The sequence below is a fragment of the Salvelinus sp. IW2-2015 genome, linkage group LG32 (genome assembly GCF_002910315.2).
Source record: "Salvelinus sp. IW2-2015 linkage group LG32, ASM291031v2, whole genome shotgun sequence".
NCBI classification, from domain to species: domain Eukaryota; kingdom Metazoa; phylum Chordata; class Actinopteri; order Salmoniformes; family Salmonidae; genus Salvelinus; species Salvelinus sp. IW2-2015.
The window spans coordinates 7,550,461-7,568,372 of record NC_036871.1 but is presented as its reverse complement, the minus strand read 5'-3'; the positions used below and the strand labels follow the sequence as shown (position 1 = coordinate 7,568,372).

The 17,912-nt window shown below is 43.3% G+C and overlaps 1 protein-coding gene across 2 annotated transcripts; it reads left to right on the top strand.

The window, feature by feature from the left end:
- The first annotated feature begins 1,131 nt into the window (after window positions 1–1,131).
- LOC111957149 (discoidin domain-containing receptor 2) lies at window positions 1,132–14,883 on the top strand. Of its 2 annotated transcripts, none has more exons than XM_023977888.1 (17): window positions 1,132–1,439; window positions 3,113–3,195; window positions 5,226–5,328; window positions 5,563–5,806; window positions 6,177–6,324; window positions 7,064–7,166; window positions 7,640–7,823; window positions 8,201–8,444; window positions 8,645–8,713; window positions 9,158–9,294; window positions 9,676–9,883; window positions 10,229–10,458; window positions 10,779–10,933; window positions 11,631–11,831; window positions 12,145–12,379; window positions 12,497–12,646; window positions 13,865–14,883. In XM_023977888.1, exons 2-17 carry the CDS (start codon window positions 3,135–3,137, stop codon window positions 13,997–13,999), a joined length of 2,607 nt encoding a protein of 868 aa, XP_023833656.1. In that variant the 5' UTR covers window positions 1,132–1,439; window positions 3,113–3,134; the 3' UTR covers window positions 14,000–14,883. The 2 variants fall into 2 exon arrangements, with proteins under 2 accessions (XP_023833656.1, XP_023833655.1); XM_023977887.1 differs by having other exon boundaries at window positions 7,064–7,175.
- The last annotated feature ends 3,029 nt before the right edge of the window (window positions 14,884–17,912 follow it).

The following is a 17,912-nucleotide window of genomic DNA, read 5'->3' as shown; positions in this document are numbered from 1 at the left end:
GGAATTACAACCAGAGTGATGGCTATAACTATGACCTTTCTCTTGCATTTCAAAGATGGTGGTTGAAAAGGACCGGTTGTTTTTTTTRTMTWTTTTCTTCTACCAAATCTATTGTGTTATATTATCCTACAATTCACATTTCCACAAACTTCAAAGTGTTTCCTTTCAAATGGTACRAAGAATATGCATATCCTTGCTTCAGGGCCTGAGCTACAGGCAGTTCGATTTGGGTATGTKATTTAGGCGAAAATTGAAAAAAGGGGGCTATCCCTAAGATTAATAGAAGCCATCACTCTGTTTTCTCATGATATTGCTTAGCCTATAGAAGTGTTGTGCAACATGAGCTCATGGGCTCTCATTAAGTGTTTAATTAGATTTTCGATCACATTTGCATTGATTTCAGAGTYACAATAGAGTGCTGAGTACCAGGCATTTAGCAKGTTTGGTAGCCTACGAATTACCATCAGCAGCATCAGAGCTTGGAGAYGCTTAATTACCGTGACTAAACGGTCAAGAAAAATTTGACTGCCTTCATGCCTCTTGACCGCTGGTGTGGCGGTAATACAGTCACCGTAACAGCCCTAGGTACAACTCAATATTAGGAAGGTGTTCTTAATGTTTTGTACACTCAGTGTATTTAATATATATATATATTTATATTTTTTGTGGTTGGGGTGCCTCCTAGCGGTCAGGGGCCCTAAGCGACCGCTTATGTCAATTATGCCTGGAGCCGTCCCTGCTGCCCTCTCATGGTAAACTCCATTACTGAGGTGTGGCAGTTCCAGGTCAGTGTCTCAATCCATGCTAAATTGGCACGAYCTGGACACAAAAGAACCACTGTTGAAAAACTGGTGAGATCCACTCACTGCTGTCAGTAAACAAAGAGTGGACATTACTCTTTTTATCAATAACACTTCAATAAATAGCAGAAAAGGAGCATCCAAGTTCAGTCAGACATGATTTGACTTCTCTATCCAGCAATGTTTCTTTTTTTGGTCTACAGTCTGCATGATACTTTTAGAAGCCCTATAAAACCCCATCACTCCCACAGTAATGAACAGGTTTCCACAGGATGAATGTAAACTCGGATCCTTCTTCAGTAGCACTTGGCTGCTCAACAGAAGCCTGCTCTAAACTAACTCCCTTACGGCTCTCCAGGCCATAATTGAAACCTTATGTGCATCAGGTGGAATTCTGGGGCTTTTTGGCATCACACCAAAGAATCCCAGAGTGTGTTATTTTTATTTCATTTTTTTTCCATTTCTCTTTCCTCTAGCGAGAGAGCTTGCTTTTACATCAGCCCTTTTCCTCCTTCTTTCACAGAAAGTCTATCCCGGGAAGAAAGTATATTACAGCGTAATAGACTTTGGAATTTTATCCAGTCGATTATGGAATAATATTCCCCTGGACTACTAAGGATTTTGGGAAGGCAGTGAAAAGTAAGTGTGGTCTCTCCTCGATTACTCTTACTTTTATAGAACGTCATTTGGCATTGTATTTTGACACTGCTAGTAGCCACGTTTCGGTGACAGCTATGGGTATATTTGTCATCAATGAAATTGAAAGCTGAGAAAAMTTGAGCTGATACCTCCCAACTTGATTGACATGTAAATATAAATAAGTTGTTTGACAAAAATACGTTACTTTCCATTAGATAATAGTTCACTATTGTATCGTTGTTTTATTTGTWTGAGGAAAAAGTYMAATTCCATTCTCTTCTAATGATTGACTTTATTTTAATGTATTTATGTTCATTTTGATACTTTATTTGAAGACACTAGTAACCTAACTAGTGACCTGTCAGTGCCAGTGTCAGTATTGACATGTAAGTGACACATGGACATTAACATTATTAGTATATTAGCCATGGTGGATATGACCTAAACGCTGATTTTTTTTCTTCTAATTACACATTATTATAACTAGGGCCCAGAGTTTTCTGACCTGACCAGAGGAAAACTCCTGACCCTACACATACACACACCCAACTGAGGTAGAGAGCAGTCCGAGTTTAGCATGATGAAATAGGCCTAACGCAGGTCAGGACCACACAAAAGCACAAAGGCAGCACTTTACAGCAAGGATCCGTGGGCATCAGATAGCGTCCATGTGAATTCACCATCGCACCAGGGCTACACATAACCACACAGTCAGTACTTTTCCCCCCCACTCACATTTTTGGGGTAAACTCACCACATAAATTACTGAAAGTACAGGAGGTTAGCCATGTAGCGCATATTTGTGCAGTAGYCATATTTCACCAAGACATTTACAGGCCTTTTAAAAGATAAATAAGCATTGGGGTCTTATACTGCATGTACTGTGGATGGAGGGGTAGTCAATTACCTGAGTAGACCGTACAAGGGGGTCTCTGTGTATGTCTGCCGCTGGTTGGTACCAATGGCTTAGATAGGTGCATAATCTTAGAACGTGTTTAGGGGGTCTTCTTTGTATACTGTATGCGTTGTTTGGTTGAGGTCCGTTCCATTTCAACTCCATAAAGAGTCAATTTAAAATCCGAATGGCGAATGGGTGCCTGTTTTCATTCCTTGAATTGAATGTCAATTCATCTCCTGAATTGACTGGGTTGAAATGGAATTGACCCTGATGCATTGGATCAATCGATCTGCATCAATTATACCGAAGGGACATTTTAGTTCTTGGCAGGGGACATTAAAGTGGTCAAATATATTCATCATAAATGAAGAGTTTATTTCCAAAACGCTATATTCACAATTTTTTCATCACAAATGATGATTTTTGTGAATGAGGCGGATATATAGCATTTAGCAAAAACCATGATCATTTGTCTCCGAAATGACACCATCAAGTGATATATTTTAAACAAATGCATCTCTGTCATTGAACACCTCCATGCCTTTATTAGATGTGGGGGAAAAAAACACCAATCTCTTTCATCCTTTCTTTCAACAATAAAAGCTCATTTGCCAACATTTTTATTTCTATAGAGAAAAAGGTCGAGATTAGAGAGAAGGCTCGCATTGAACAACGGATGGTACAAGTACAACCCCTACGTAAGTGACATTACATACTGTACATATTGTGGTCGCTGCTGCTGTCGTTATACTGAACTTGTGAAACATTCTGTCAGGTGTTCAGCTCCTGCCTCTGAGATGAAGGCTCATTGTCTCCTGCTATTCCTCCTCACTGCTGTAAGGACCCAAGTCAACCCAGGTACTGTACATGGAGGTCAACTCATAGCCTTTTCACACTGTCAGAGCTGCACTGTGCTGGCTTAGATGGTCCCAGCAACTACAGTGGATGTGTAACCAGGGCCAAGACAGTGCAGCTTGACCCTGGTGACTCAGTAATCTGAAAAGGATGTTAAGTGTTTGTTTACTCATTTTAAGAGGTTACATGTTCGTGTCACGTCTCTGCATTTTCAACAGCCTTTATTTATATAGTACATATGTCTAACTGAAGGGGATATTACCGCATTGTAGTCAAGTCAAGATGTTTGACATGATCGAGATACCAGCACGCCGTAATAGCTAGGTGGGCTGGTTAGGTCATCGCCGTCAATGTGTGTGTGTGTGTGAGGGCGCGTGTGTGGGGTTTAGCCATTGGTCGATTGGTCAAACAGCAAATATGTGAGAACAGGCAAACCATTCACAGGCTGGGGGCATTCAGGAAATGTCTGAAAAGGTGTAGGGGCAGGAGAAAAGAGGTTGCAGGAGGTATGGAGTGAGCTGCTGGTGTGTGCTTGTGTGTGCGTGTGTGTGTGTGTATGTGTGTGTGTGCGTGCGTGTACGTGTGTGTGTGTGTTTGCGTGCGTGCGTGCGTGTGTGTGTCTGTGTGCGTACGTCTGTGTCAGTGCTAAGGAGCAGGGTGACAGGAGAGGCACTCATTCATAACCTACCTCTCCTGGACTTTTCCACTTGAAATAGTTTCACTGTATGAAGCATATTTTGTCCACAAGCTCTCAAAGTCTATTTCTATGTTTCAGTGTTACTCTGAGTTGTAAGCAGATCCAGAATGAAGGGTAATAGGCAGGTAAAGTAAGAGTAGGACAGAGTTAACAGTTATGCACAATAAGTTAACTACATCTACCTACTTGTACACATTACCTCAATTACCTCGACTAACCCGCACATTGACTCTGTACCGGTACCCCCTGTATATAGCCTCACTATTGTTATTTTTACTGCTACTCTTTAATTATTTGTTACTGTTATTTTTTGGCTTTTTTTTTTTTGACTTTGAATTTTTTACTTAACACTTCATTTTCTTAAAACGGCATTGTTGGTTAAGGGTTTGTAAATAAGCATTTCACTGTAAGGTCTACACCTGTTGTATTCATGCGCATGTGACAAATAAAATGTGATTTGATTTGATCACTGACACAGTAGGCGAAGAAGCCATTTGGTCACAACAGCACGCACACACACACACAGACACACACAAACACGCACACACACACACGCACACACACACACACACACACACACACACACGCACACGCACGCACACACACACACACAGACACACTCAAACACACACACACACACAAACACACACGCACACGCACACACGCACACACTCACAGACATGCACGCACGCACGTGCACACGCACACACACACACACACACGCACCTCAATCGCTGTTTTAACAGCTCATGGTTTTTCTCTTTCTTGCTATAATAAATGTTGTTTTAAACCACCGTAATAATATCTTGAGCAATTAGAGTTTTACATTTTTGGGGGAGGGTTCGTTTCCAATGGTTACAGCTCAAGTCTAAAACGATCTGTGGCTTTGGCTCTGGTACAAAAGATAGAAAAAGAGAGGCAAAATAAAGAGGAGGAAAACTGAAGAGGCCCCTCCCTACTCTTTTTGCTTGGACTGGCACCTACATAGTGATGCCTCTGTTTCAGTGGGGCCTCCCAGGCCTAAAGGAAGAAGCTGGGGGAGGGTTGTGCCCTGTCCACTTCAGTTCTGACTCAATCCAGATCCTACCAAATGCATGTGCAGTGTGGCACACTCATGGACTTCGGGAATACGTTCCCTTGCATAGATACACACACACACACACACACACACCAAACATCTCAGTGAATTGTTGATGACATGAGTTGAATCTGTTTCATCTGCCACTGTCATAGCTTTTAACTAGGTCCTGGAGTTTTTCCCTGATCAGGCCACGTGGTCAGGAAAAACACCTGGCCCCCGAAAAACATGCATCTATAACAGTGTATCTGCTTTTAGGTGTGTGTCGGTATCCTCTGGGTATGACTGGAGGACAGATTCTTGATGAGGATATCTCTGCTTCTAGTCAGTGGTCAGAGTCTACAGCAGCAAGATATGGCAGGTATGCTATCTGCATTGTCACCATACACACTCTAAACTCTTTTCCATCAGGTAATCAGAGTACTGACTGTACTGTCTTAGTGAAGGCAAGATTGCCTGCCCTTTGCCCTTCACCAATCCAACCTTGTCAGATCAGTGATTCCTTAAAATAAGGAAGGCATAAGGAAGGCATTTTTATTATTCAATTGACTAAATATTCCCTTCTACTCCTACTACTTCCCCCTCTCCTCCTCAGATTGGACTTTGACGATGGAGACGGTGACGGGGCATGGTGCCCTAACATCATGGCAGAGACGGACGCAGGCGGCCCGAAGGATTTCCTCCAGGTGGACCTGCGTTCGCTGCACTTCATCACGCTCGTGGGCACCCAGGGTCGCCACGCCGACGGCATGGGCAATGAGTTTGCCCAGCGCTACCGCATCAAGTACAGCCGTGACGGCAMCCGCTGGGTGGCCTGGCACGACAGGAAAGGCAGGCAGGTGAGCAGATGCAAGCTAGTGTCCATACTGCCAGAATCCATTCTGACATCTGCTTTCAATGTTTGTCCAATGTTGATTCAATGTCCTTTTGCTCTCTGGGCTGGGTTCAAAGAGTATGAGTTTTCTTTCAAATACTTTGAGTGTTTGATTGAGCCAGCCTGGAGTGCCAGTTGGGGCCCAACTGTTGGGCTGGGTTTTCACTTTTGGGACTACTCCATTGGTTGCACAATCTTGCTTTGATTGGCTTTGTGATTGGTGTGACTTTTCTATAACTTCCATTCTTGTCTGGCTGTGTTTGTTGGCGTTCAATGTTTAGTGACTGCAGTTTTTGGATGAGGATGATGATGCCCTTTCCTGTTCCTGTCTGCAGGTGATCGAGGGGAACATGAATGCCTATGACGTGGTGCTGAAGGACCTAGAGCCACCCATCATTGCCCGCTTCGTACGCTTCATGCCAATCACAGACCACTCCATGATCGTGTGCATGAGGGTAGAGCTCTATGGCTGTGAATGGCTAGGTCAGACACACTACAGTACATCCTATATCTAATCTCATCTCATCCTATCCTATATCTAATCCCATCCTATCCTACAGCCTATATTTAATCCCATCCCATCCTGTCCTACATCCCACATCCTATATCCTATATCTAATCCCATCCTATCCTATCCTATATCTAATCCCATTCTATCCTATATCTAATCCCATCCTACATCCTATATTTAATCTCATCCTATCCTATATCTAATCCCATCCTATCCTACAGCCTATATTTAATCCCATCCTATCCTACATCCCACATCCTATATCTAATCCCATCCTATCCTATCCTATATCTAATCCCATTCTATCCTACATCCTATATCTAATCCCATCCTACATCCTATATTTAATCTCATCCTATCCTATATCTAATCCCATCCTATCCTACAGCCTATATTTAATCCCATCCTATCCTACATCCCACATCCTATATCTAATCCCATCCTATCCTATCCTATATCTAATCCCATCCTATCCTACATCCTATATCTAATCCCATCCTACATCCTATATTTAATCCCATCCTATCCTACATCCTATATCTAATCCCATCCTACATCCTTTCCGTATGTGAAACTGAAAGAAAAGAGAATAGCCTAGATACTACCAGAGTTAGAATGTAAAGCAAAGTTTAGACCAGGCTGATGTAAAATGGCCACTGTCATTGATTGTGACCTTTCCTTTGACCTGTCCCTGGCTGTGTGTTATTGCAGATGGCCTGGTGTCCTACAGTGCTCCGGCCGGCCAGGAGATGACCTACAGAGGCCTGGACGTCCACCTCAATGACTCGGTCTACGATGGATCCATGGGTCTACAGTCAGTTGGGTTTGTTTTAGTATATTTGTACTTCAACAGTGGCATTTTCTGAGTGSAAAACTGTTAAGAAGCGTTAAATGGTCCACATCCTGAGTGACTCTGACCCGAAGGTACTATTTAACAAAGTTGCGAGCCATTCTTGGTCCATGTGAGGATTTTGTGGACAACTCTTGAGCTAAGCGGAGCCAAGCTGTCCTGCCCTGGCCTGGTTTTGTATCCACCATCGTTTTTGGAACCGTGCAGAAAAGAACAATGTGAAAGGAACATATCCAAGCCAGCACAATACGGTTCGGGTCAGTATGATAGTGTGAAATGATGACGTGTAAGACACAGGCATGATAGCAACACAGACCTCTTTTTTTCCTTTCTCCCCTCAGTATGAGTTAGGGGTTAAGTGCCATGCTCAAGGCCACAACCGTAGTGGATGGGAGTAACGGTCCTGTGTAACGGCCCTGTCTCCTCTCTCCCCCCAGTATGGAGGAAGGCCTGGGCCAGTTGACTGACGGGACATGGGGTCTTGATGACTTCCTCCACAGTCACGTGTACGGCGTGTGGCCCGGATACGATTATGTGGGTTGGACCAATGAGAGCTTCCCTAAGGGCTACGTGGAGATGACCTTCGAATTTGACCGCGTRCGCAACTTCACCTCGATGAAGGTGAGAGGTCAACGAGTACAAAAGGAGGTGGATGTGGTTTTACCATGTTCCCAACGGGAAAAACTGGGCAAAACGGGTTGAAATTCTGGTTGTGTTGATGTCATTTCAGACCGACCATAACCTTGTGTCATTGGTCCACTCAGTAGGTGTGCAAGAGATACTGTATTCAGCCATATGTGGAGGTCTGTTTTGTCCTTCAAGAGTGGCTAAATATTTAGGCATATGTCCAACAACTTTAGCCTCCAATTGTTTCGTCATTGGCTGAATAGCACCTGGACATGCAATTTGTACTTCAAACCATGCAGTGACAGACAGTATACCACAGTACACTCTACTCTCAAGTGTTATAGTTCATAGTTCTCCTCCTCTCTCCGTAGGTGCACTGCAATAACATGTTCAGCCGCGGCGTGAGAATGTTTCGGCAGACTTCGTGTTACTTCCGTACGTCCGAGTTGGACTGGGAGTCCCAGCCAGTGTCCTTACGTCTCCCGGTGGACCAGGTCAGCCAGAGCGCCCGGTTCATCACCGTGCCCCTGGGGGGCCGCATGGCCAGTGCCATCAAGTGCCGCTTTGCCTTCAACGAGAACTGGATGATGATCAGCGAGGTGGCCTTCCAGTCAGGTGAGACTTGAGATGCTTGGGTCATGTTCAGTAGGGCTCACTGTAACAAAACATTTTTCTAAGAGGGAACGCAAATCTTCTTGTGTTTTAGTTCAGGTGGTGTCTCCCCGTTTCACTCTGTTTCAAAATAGATGATGACATTTCTCCTCTTTCTCTTTCTCTCTCTCTCTCTCTCTCTCTCTCCCTCCCCCCTCTTTCAGCAGGGACAGCAGTGTATAACACATCTCCGACTCCCCGCAAACGTGGCCACCCGACAAATGTTCTTCCAGGTTAGCCCCAGCTACGTTCTTACCTATTTTGTCTTCGCCAACCCTGTCTCCTTTTGCATTCAATAGTGCCCTCTGCTGCCTGTTCTTAAAATGCTGTTGCATTAGTTATGACGAATAGAGGTTAGTTACAGTGAAATATGAGGGAAATTGCAACAGCATTAATGAATGATAAATACAACACTTACTGAGGATGACGTTTTTATGAAAACCTTACATGTGATGTGAGCACTAAACGTCTTGATGGCAACCCTTTCTTGTAATAAATATTATAATGCCATAAAATGTTTCAAGCTGTCAAATCTTTATATCCTCAACTCCTTCAGTGAGGGATCTTAGATTCTTCGCTCCAATGCGCTTTGACAGGGAGYTAAGGAATTGAGTAAACAAGGACGGAGGAAGCAACGAAGCTCTCTGTTAAACATTTMATACCTTCTGGTACATTAGGAGATAACCCCATCCACAAAGTGGATGAAAGCAACACCCGGATCCTGATTGGCTGCCTGGTGGCCATCATCGTCATCCTTTTGGCCATCATAGTCATCATTCTGTGGCGCCAGGTCTGGCAGAAGATGCTAGAGAAGGTATGTAACAGATTTTTATTCCCTGAGGTGTTTTCAGAGCGGAAATCATTAGGGTTGATCTAATATCTACGAGGAAACTTCTCTGTCTTGTTATAAAATAAATACTGCTGTCAGGCTAAAAAGGAAGTCAGAAACTAAGACTGCAAATGACACTGATCAAAGTTGTTGATGGCCTCTTAGCTAAACTTAAACACAAGATTACAACATCTGTCAATGTTTGACTTGGTGCCAACCACAGTGTTAGAAAAGCTAGAAGATGCACCTCTTATCTTTGCCATTGATTGRTTCTGTTTTCRCAAGAGCGCCCTCTAGCTTTTCTCTCTGGCGCCACCAAACATTACAACACACACAGCTTATAACAGTTGCTACCCTTCCCTCCAGGCTTCGCGGCGTATGCTAGACGACGAGCTGTCGGCCCGTCTGGCCGTCCAAACCCAGGCCTTCTCTTTCCACCACTCGTCCCAGTCCAGCGGGGACGGCTCCAACTCCACCTACGAGAGGATCTTCCCCCTCTGCTCCTCTGACTACCAGGAGCCCTCCCGCCTCATCCGCAAGCTGCCCGAGTTCGCCCAGTCCACTGAGGAGCTGGGTGAGTGGATTAAAGGGAAAGTACAATCCAAAATCAAAGTTTAACAGATGTTTTCAGACTTCAGCGATGGTGAGGGACTTGGACTAATCTTGACGTTAGACTACTTTTGAGGTGTGAAAAAAATATMACAAACTTTGATTTTGGAGTGTAATGTCCCTTCAAGCCAGTGTTTCTCAAATGGTGGGTATAGTGACCCCTAATTACTTTTGGGTTGTGGCTTATTAAGACAGGCCTGTGGCTAGAAATATCAGTGTTGTTAACTTGGAGGGTCACAAGAACATTTCAATGGTCTTGATCAGGTCACATCTTACTGAAGTGTGAACCTATGCTCTGTGTATTCCACAGCAGGGACTAGCTCCTCCTCCAGACCACCCCAGGCCTGTGGATCAGACGGGGCTCCCCACTATGCCGAGGCAGACATTGTGAGCCTGCAGGAGGGGACTACGGGCAGCAACACCTACTCCATCACGGCCGTCAACATGAGTCTGCTCTCTGGGAAGGACACGGCCATGAGGGAGTTCCCCAGGGACAAGCTCACCTTTAAGGAGAAACTGGGAGAGGGACAGTTTGGAGAGGTATGGAATAAAACTGGGGATAAAGGGAGTGTTGTGTGTTCTCTGTGTGTGTGTGTGTGTGTGGTTGTGTGTGTGTGTGCATTGTGTGTGTGTGTGTGTGTGTGTGTGTGTGTGTGTGTGTGTGTGTGTGTGTGTGTGGTGTGTGTGTGTGTGTGTGTGTGTGTGCTGTGTGTGTGTGTGTGTGTGTGTGTAGGTGTGGTTGTGTGTGTGTGGCAAAACATGCAGGAAAGCAATTAAAAAGAACAAAAGTCAGATGACTCTTGCTTTCTTGCTAGACAGATGAAACATCAATTGTAAAATGCCTTTGTTTCTGCCCACAGGTGCACCTGTGTGAGGCAYAGGGCATGCAGGACATTGTGGAGAAGGATCTGTCTGGAGAGGTCAATGACCGTTCAAATGAGGTAGAGGGCAGCGATGACACACCTATTCTGGTGGCTGTGAAGACACTGAGGGAGGATGCCAACAAGAACGCAAGGTGAGAGCACTGGATCTGGAACTGTTTCCATGACAACTGTACTGTCCTACAAGAGCCACATGATAGTACAAGAGCCACATGATTTATAGTTGGAAAAGGAATTTTGTGATCTGCATGACAACAATGCTTGTTCTTGCCTCATCTTTCACTTTGTGTTCCTGGTGTCTTGCCATTGGCCAGTTGTAACAGAGAATGTGTTCACAATAATCTACCAAGTAAGAATAGGTAAGTTGACCAATCAACAAACGGAAAGAGCACTGCATTTCCCAATTTAGCCAGGTGTCACATCGGTTACCATCKGTTGTAACAGCAATGACTTTTTGAAAGTGAAACTACATGGTGTGACAAGGTAAAGTGGGACAGGCAGGTGTCACAGACGTTATTATCTCCTCTCTAGGTTTCTTCCTAGGTTCCTGCATTTCAAGGGAGTTTTTCCTAGCCACCGTGCTTCTACATCTGCATTGCTTGCTGTTTGGGGTTTTAGTCTGGGTTTCTGTACAGCACTTTGTGACATCTGCTGATGTAAAAAGAGCTTTATAAATACATTTGATTGATTGGTTTACGAGCAGGTGTCTGTTATTGTCCAGTGTTAGTTACAAGAATGACTTATTGAAGGAGAAACGACATGGTATATTTGTGCAACTTAATGTAAAGTGTGACTGGAAGACGTCATAGCCGTTACCACCTCGTGTTACAGGAATGACTTCCTGAAGGAGATCAGGATCATGTCTCGGCTGAGGGACCCTAACATCGTCAGCCTGCTGGCAGTGTGTGTGGAGAGCGACCCCCTCTGCATGATCACGGAGTACATGGAAAATGGAGACCTTAACCAGTTCTTGTCCAGCCATCAATTGGACGAATTGGAGGAGATACAATCTAGTGACAAAGCCACGGTCAGGTACGCTACATCTGCATAATTTTACTAGATAATGACATCCCCGTTTAGGGTTATTATGAAAGGTGATACTGTAATCATAACAATAATTAATTTTCTTATTTTTTATTTATCAAGTAAATGTTTTAATCCATATAGTTCATAACAGTATGRGGAAACCCGATGCAATAGCGCAGTATTAAAAAGTTTGTCATGCAAACACTTTAAAATGAGCTAAAATGTTATTTTCTGACCACATACTCTTGCACTCTCTTTGGCATTATATAAAAAAAAGTTCAGAGTTCAATTACTTTTCAATACTCTCATATCCTCTTAGCTATAGCAACCTGATGAGCATGGCTACACAGGTAGCCTCTGGAATGAAGTACCTGTCCTCTCTCAACTTTGTCCACCGCGACCTGGCCACGCGCAACTGTCTGGTGGGCAAGAACTACACCATCAAGATTGCTGACTTCGGCATGAGCCGGAACCTGTATCGCGGTGACTACTACCGTATCCAGGGGCGGGCCGTTCTTCCTATTCGCTGGATGTCATGGGAGAGCATCCTATTGGTGAGGAGTTTTGGAGAGAGCTGATATTAACTGGGAATGTTCAGTCGCATGTAGTTTTCAACCAAACATGTTTCCCTGTGTTTAGATATGAGTCAAATGACTGTGTGCCTTTCCCAGGGTAAGTTCACCATGGCCAGCGACGTGTGGGCTTTTGGCGTGACTCTGTGGGAGATTCTGACCCTGTGTGAAGAGCAGCCCTACTCGCAGTTTTCCGACGAGCAGGTCATCGAGAACACCGGCGAGTTCTTCAGGGACCAGGGCAAGCAGGTGACTACACACTAGTGTATTTACTACACTCTTAGAAAAAAGGGTTCCGAAAGGGTTATTCGGCTGTCCCCCTAGGAGAGKCATTTTTGGTTCCATGTAGAACCCTCTGTGGAAAGGGTTCTACCTGGAACCAAAATTGGTTTCCTATGGGGACAGCTAAGAACCCTTTTAGGTTGTAAAAAGTACCTTTTGTACCGGTGTATGGCTACCACATGTTTACTATGTCGGCATGCAATCAGCACTGTTCTATGGCAGCAACATGTGTACATCCAACAAAACGGGTATAGAACCAGGTTTGTCAGTCTACATGACTAAATATTCTGTTAGGCTGCTGCTCAGCTAAATGTCTTGGAGCTAGCTTAGTCTCACACGGAACCCAAACCGGCTGCGCGCGTGCGCCATCGTGAGTTATCGTGCATACATTTATTTTGTCCCCCTACACCAAACGATCACCACAAGCAGGTTAAAATATCAAAACAAACTCTGAACCAATTACATTAATTTGGGGACAGGTCGAAAAGCATTAAACATGTATGGCAATTTAGCTAGTTAGCTTACACTTGCTAGCTAATTTGTCCTATTTAGTTAGCTTGCTGGTGGTAGGTAATTTGTCCTGGGATATAAATGTTGAGTTGTTGTTTTAACTGAAATGCACAAGGTCCTCTACTCCGACAATTAATCCACACATAAAACGATCAYCCGAATCGTTTCTAGTCATCTCTCCTCCTTCCAGGCTTTTTCATCTTTGAACTTATATGGTGATTGGCATTTACACTTTCATAGTATTACCACGACAACCGGAAAAACAGTTTGTCTTTCAATCACCCATGTGGGAATAACCAATGAGGAGATGGCACGTGGGTACCTGCTTCTATAAAACAATGAGGAGATGAGGGAGGCAGGACTTGCAGCGCGATCTGCGTCAGAAATAGGAATGACTTCTATTTTAGCCCATGGCAATGCAGACGCTCGTTGGCGCGCGCAAGCAGTGTGGGTGCAATAATTGAATAAAATGGATTTCTAAATGTATTTTGCAATGTTRGCGCACGCGACGTGTCCGGTCTGGTCAGCATGTTACAGTTTACTCATTGTTGGGGTTGACAGACATGCACTGTGTGTTGTTCTATGAGTGAAATATGTGTGACAAACATCCCAAATCTGGTCGTTTTGTAAAAATGTGTTTTTCCTGTAATATCCTAAAATGTTGTTTCTTCTCAGGTGTACCTGCCGAGGCCTGCCTGTTGCCCTGATGCGGTCTATAGCAGCCTGATGTTGGGTTGCTGGAGGAGAAATGCCAAACAGAGACCCACTTTTCAGGAGATATACAGCCAGCTTGGGGAGAGCCAGGAATAGCAGCTCATATATAGACCATGATTATATAGAGTGCTGTGGGGTAAAAGTTCCCCTAGGTACAGATCTAGGATCAGCTTCCCCTGAAAAACTAACTGAAGATCAGCATTTAGGGGCAACTTTATCCTACACTTCACCCTTTTTTGTAACATGGACCAACATCTACAGTCCTTCTACATTCAAGGGAAGGCAAAAGTATGGTCCTTCCTCCTTTGAGGACCCCGTAAATTAGAACTAGCACGTGAAAACTGACTGAAAACTGCACGCAATGTTCTATTCATCTCTCTCAGCCTTTTTCTCTGAATTTGAGTTGACTTCCTATCTCTATTCGCCAGAGCCATGTATATTTATATTAACAATGTCTATTGCACACTATGAAAACACCACCTCTCTCTCTCCCTCTGTCTCGCGCCATCTCGCTCTCTCTCAATCTAGTTTTTAGGGTGGTGGACAGTTCTGTAAAAAATGATTCATTATGTCTGTGATGATAAAATGTAGGAATGCTGTGTCAGATTGTGCACACCAGGAAATGTAATGTTGTTTATAATCTTCTATTATGAAGATGATAATAATAATGTGTAGAAAGTCTCCTTTTGGACTCAGATATTCAAGCATGTATCTGTTTGATAGGTTTTTCTTTATTCAGTTGATGTTGTGAAATGTGTTGTATTTTGTCAAAGCTAAATAGTCCTTTGAGTTAAATTTGTGCTTTGAAATAGTGCAACTTCATACTTAACCTGCATTTCTTATTGTTCATGCAAGTTTTATACTCTAATTAGACAAGTAGGCCTACTTATGGTTTCAATTCATTTACTGAACATTCTTCAATGTTCAAAACCATTTTAAAAACGACAAAATGTTCAAATAAAAAAAGATGATGCAGATTATTCCTCTTTTCCTCTGCCTTCAACTCAGTGAGCCTGAAAAAGAAAGACAAAAACAGAAGTAGCAAATAAAACCATGTAATTCACAACTTTTTCTTTTCTTCAACATTCTGTATTGACGGGATGTACTGCTACAATATTTGAGAAATGAAATGCAGAGTAAAAGTACAACCGAGTGCTTAGTAATGCTTAAAGTCTTCTTCTCCTTTCCTCTGCCCTCTCAGTGCTCTCCGGAGTCCCTGGAAGTCCTGTAATCTTCTTCCTCCCACCTGTAGCAGTGGAAAGGCTAGAGGGGGTCATCACTGATAAGAATCTGTAGTTTACCAGGGGCATCAGCCAGCAGTGTGCAATACTGAGGGGCCACAGAGCTCACTGGCAGCTCTCCTGGGGAGAAGGACTTGGCCAATGATCTAGTTAGCCAGACAGATTATGGAGTCATGTGAAGCACAATAGAATAGTCTTGAGGTTGCTTATTGAAGTGAAGCTTCCACTGAGTGAGGAAGGCAGGGAGCTATCAATGTCATATGCGGCATACTCATCACCCAATGACCTTGTTGGTGAGAGAGAAGATGGTYCCATGTTGGGCCCCAGATTCTACATGTACCTCTGTCTTAGGGAGGTCCATGGCAGACAGATTCAGTTGCATTTTGAGAAGTTGGTTCCCACATGTGAAACTCATCAAGGTAAGAAACCTTCCAGTTGGTAGGAGTGGATCTCAGGTGAGATCTGGTCTGAAAGAAACGTCATGGCAACACAAACAAAAATCTGGATACGAGAAATGATTTGGGCATTATAAATGGGGTTATTCTCATTCATGGCATGAATTGTTTTACTATCAGATATTATCAACTCAAAAAAAGTGTTGAAATACTCTACCGTTCAAAAGTTTGGGGTCACTTAGAAATTTCCTTGTTTTGAAAGAAAATAATTTTTTTGTCTATTAAAATAACATCAAATTGATCTACAGTGTAGACATTGTTAATTGTTGTAAATTACTATTGTAGCTGGAAACGGCTGATTTTTAATGGAATATATACATAGSTGTACAGAGGCCCATTATCAGCAACCATCACTCCTGTGTTCCAATAGCATGTTGTGTTAGCTAATCCAAGTTCWTCATTTTAAAAGGCTAATTGATCATTAGAAAACCCTTCTGCAATTATGTTAGCACAGCTGAAAATTGTTGTCCTGATTAAAGAAGCAATAAAACTGGCCTTTAGACTAGTTGAGTATCTGGAGCATCAGCATTTGTGGGTTCGATTACAGGCTCAAAATGGACATAAACAAAGACCTTTCTTCTGAAACTCGTCAGGCTATTCTTGTTCTGAGAAATGAAGGCTATTCCATGCGAGAAATGGCCAAGAAACTGAAGATCTCGTACAACGCTGTGTACTACTCCCTTCACAGAACAGCGCAAACTGTCTCTAACCAGAATAGAAAGAGGAGTGGGAGGCCCCGGTGCACAACTGAGCAAGAGGATAAGTACATTAGTGTCTAGTTTGAGAAACAGACGCCTCACAAGTCCTCAACTGGCAGCTTCATTAAATAGTACCAGCAAAACACCAGTCTCAACGTCAACCATGAAGAGGCGACTCCGCTGGCCTTCTAGGCAGAGTTCCTCTGTCCATTGTCTGTGTTCTTTTGCCCATCTTAATATTTAATTTTTATTGGCCAGTCTGAGATATGMCTTTTTCTTTGCAACTCTGTAGCTAACGTAGCTAGCACAACATGCCATTGGAACACAGGAGTGATGGTTGCTGATAATGGGTCTCTGTACACCTATGTAGATATTCCTTAAAAAATCTGCCGTTTCCAGCTACAATAGTCATTTACAACATGAACAATGTCTACACTGTATTTCTGATCAATTTGATGTTATTTTAATGGACAAAAAATGTGCTTTTCTTTCAAAAACAAGGACATTTCTAAGTGACCCCAAACTTTTGAACGGTWGTGTATATCAAGGCTATAACAGCAAATGTAAAATGCAGTGGTATAGTTTACAGCAAACACAGCCAAAAGTTTCRTGGACCAAATTGTTCCACACTTTGWTATTTTACATATTCTCTTTCTAGGCCTACTCAAAATGCTATTTTCCAATTAATTATAATATTTTATTTTTTAGATAATTCAAATTCAAACGTTCTCACCCGTCATGAAATCATTCTCCATATTTGAAAGTAAAAATGTTTGGTGTAAAAGTCGCTGTCTTCGTTGTTAGTAAAGAGTTAGGTAGACTGCTCTTTAAGTAAATGATTCCATTCCTGATTGTGACGGTCATTGTCATATAATTCTGACCAGAGCCATACAGTACACACTGAGTGTACAAAACATCAGTAACACCTGCTCTTAACATGACATAGACTGACCAGGTGAAAGCTATGATCCCTTATTGATGTCACCTGTTAAATCCACTTCAATCAGTATAGATGAAGGGGGGAGACAGGTTAAAGGAGGAGTTTTAAGCCTTGAGACATGGATTGTGTATCTGTGCCATACAGATGGTGAATGGGCAAGACAAAAGATTGTGCCTTTGAACTTGGTATGGTAGTAGGTGCCAGGTGCACTGGTTTGAGTGTGCCAAGAACTGCAATGCTGCTGGGTTTTTCATACTCAATAGTTTCCAYTGTGTATCAAGAATGGTCCACCACCCAAAGGACATTCAGCCAACTTGACACAACTGTGGGAAGCATTGGTGTCAACATGGGCCAGCATCCCTGTGGAACGCTTTCGACATCTTGTAGAGTCCGTGCCGTGCCCCGACGAATTGAGGCTGTTCTGAGCGAAAAAGGGGGTGCAACTCAATATCAGGAAGGTGTTCCTATTGTTTTATACACTCCGTGTATTTAGATATAGACTCTAAATACATGGCTATGGCTCTGATGGCCCTCTGTCATGCAGAATTCTAAAGGTGCCCGCATACTAGGTTCGGTTAGCTCCTAGCAGAACTCGGCGAGGCGAACGTCTGTGCCTCGCATACTCCCTTTGTTGAAAAATCTAAAAAAGCTGCAATATTACTGTTTGTCCCTCAT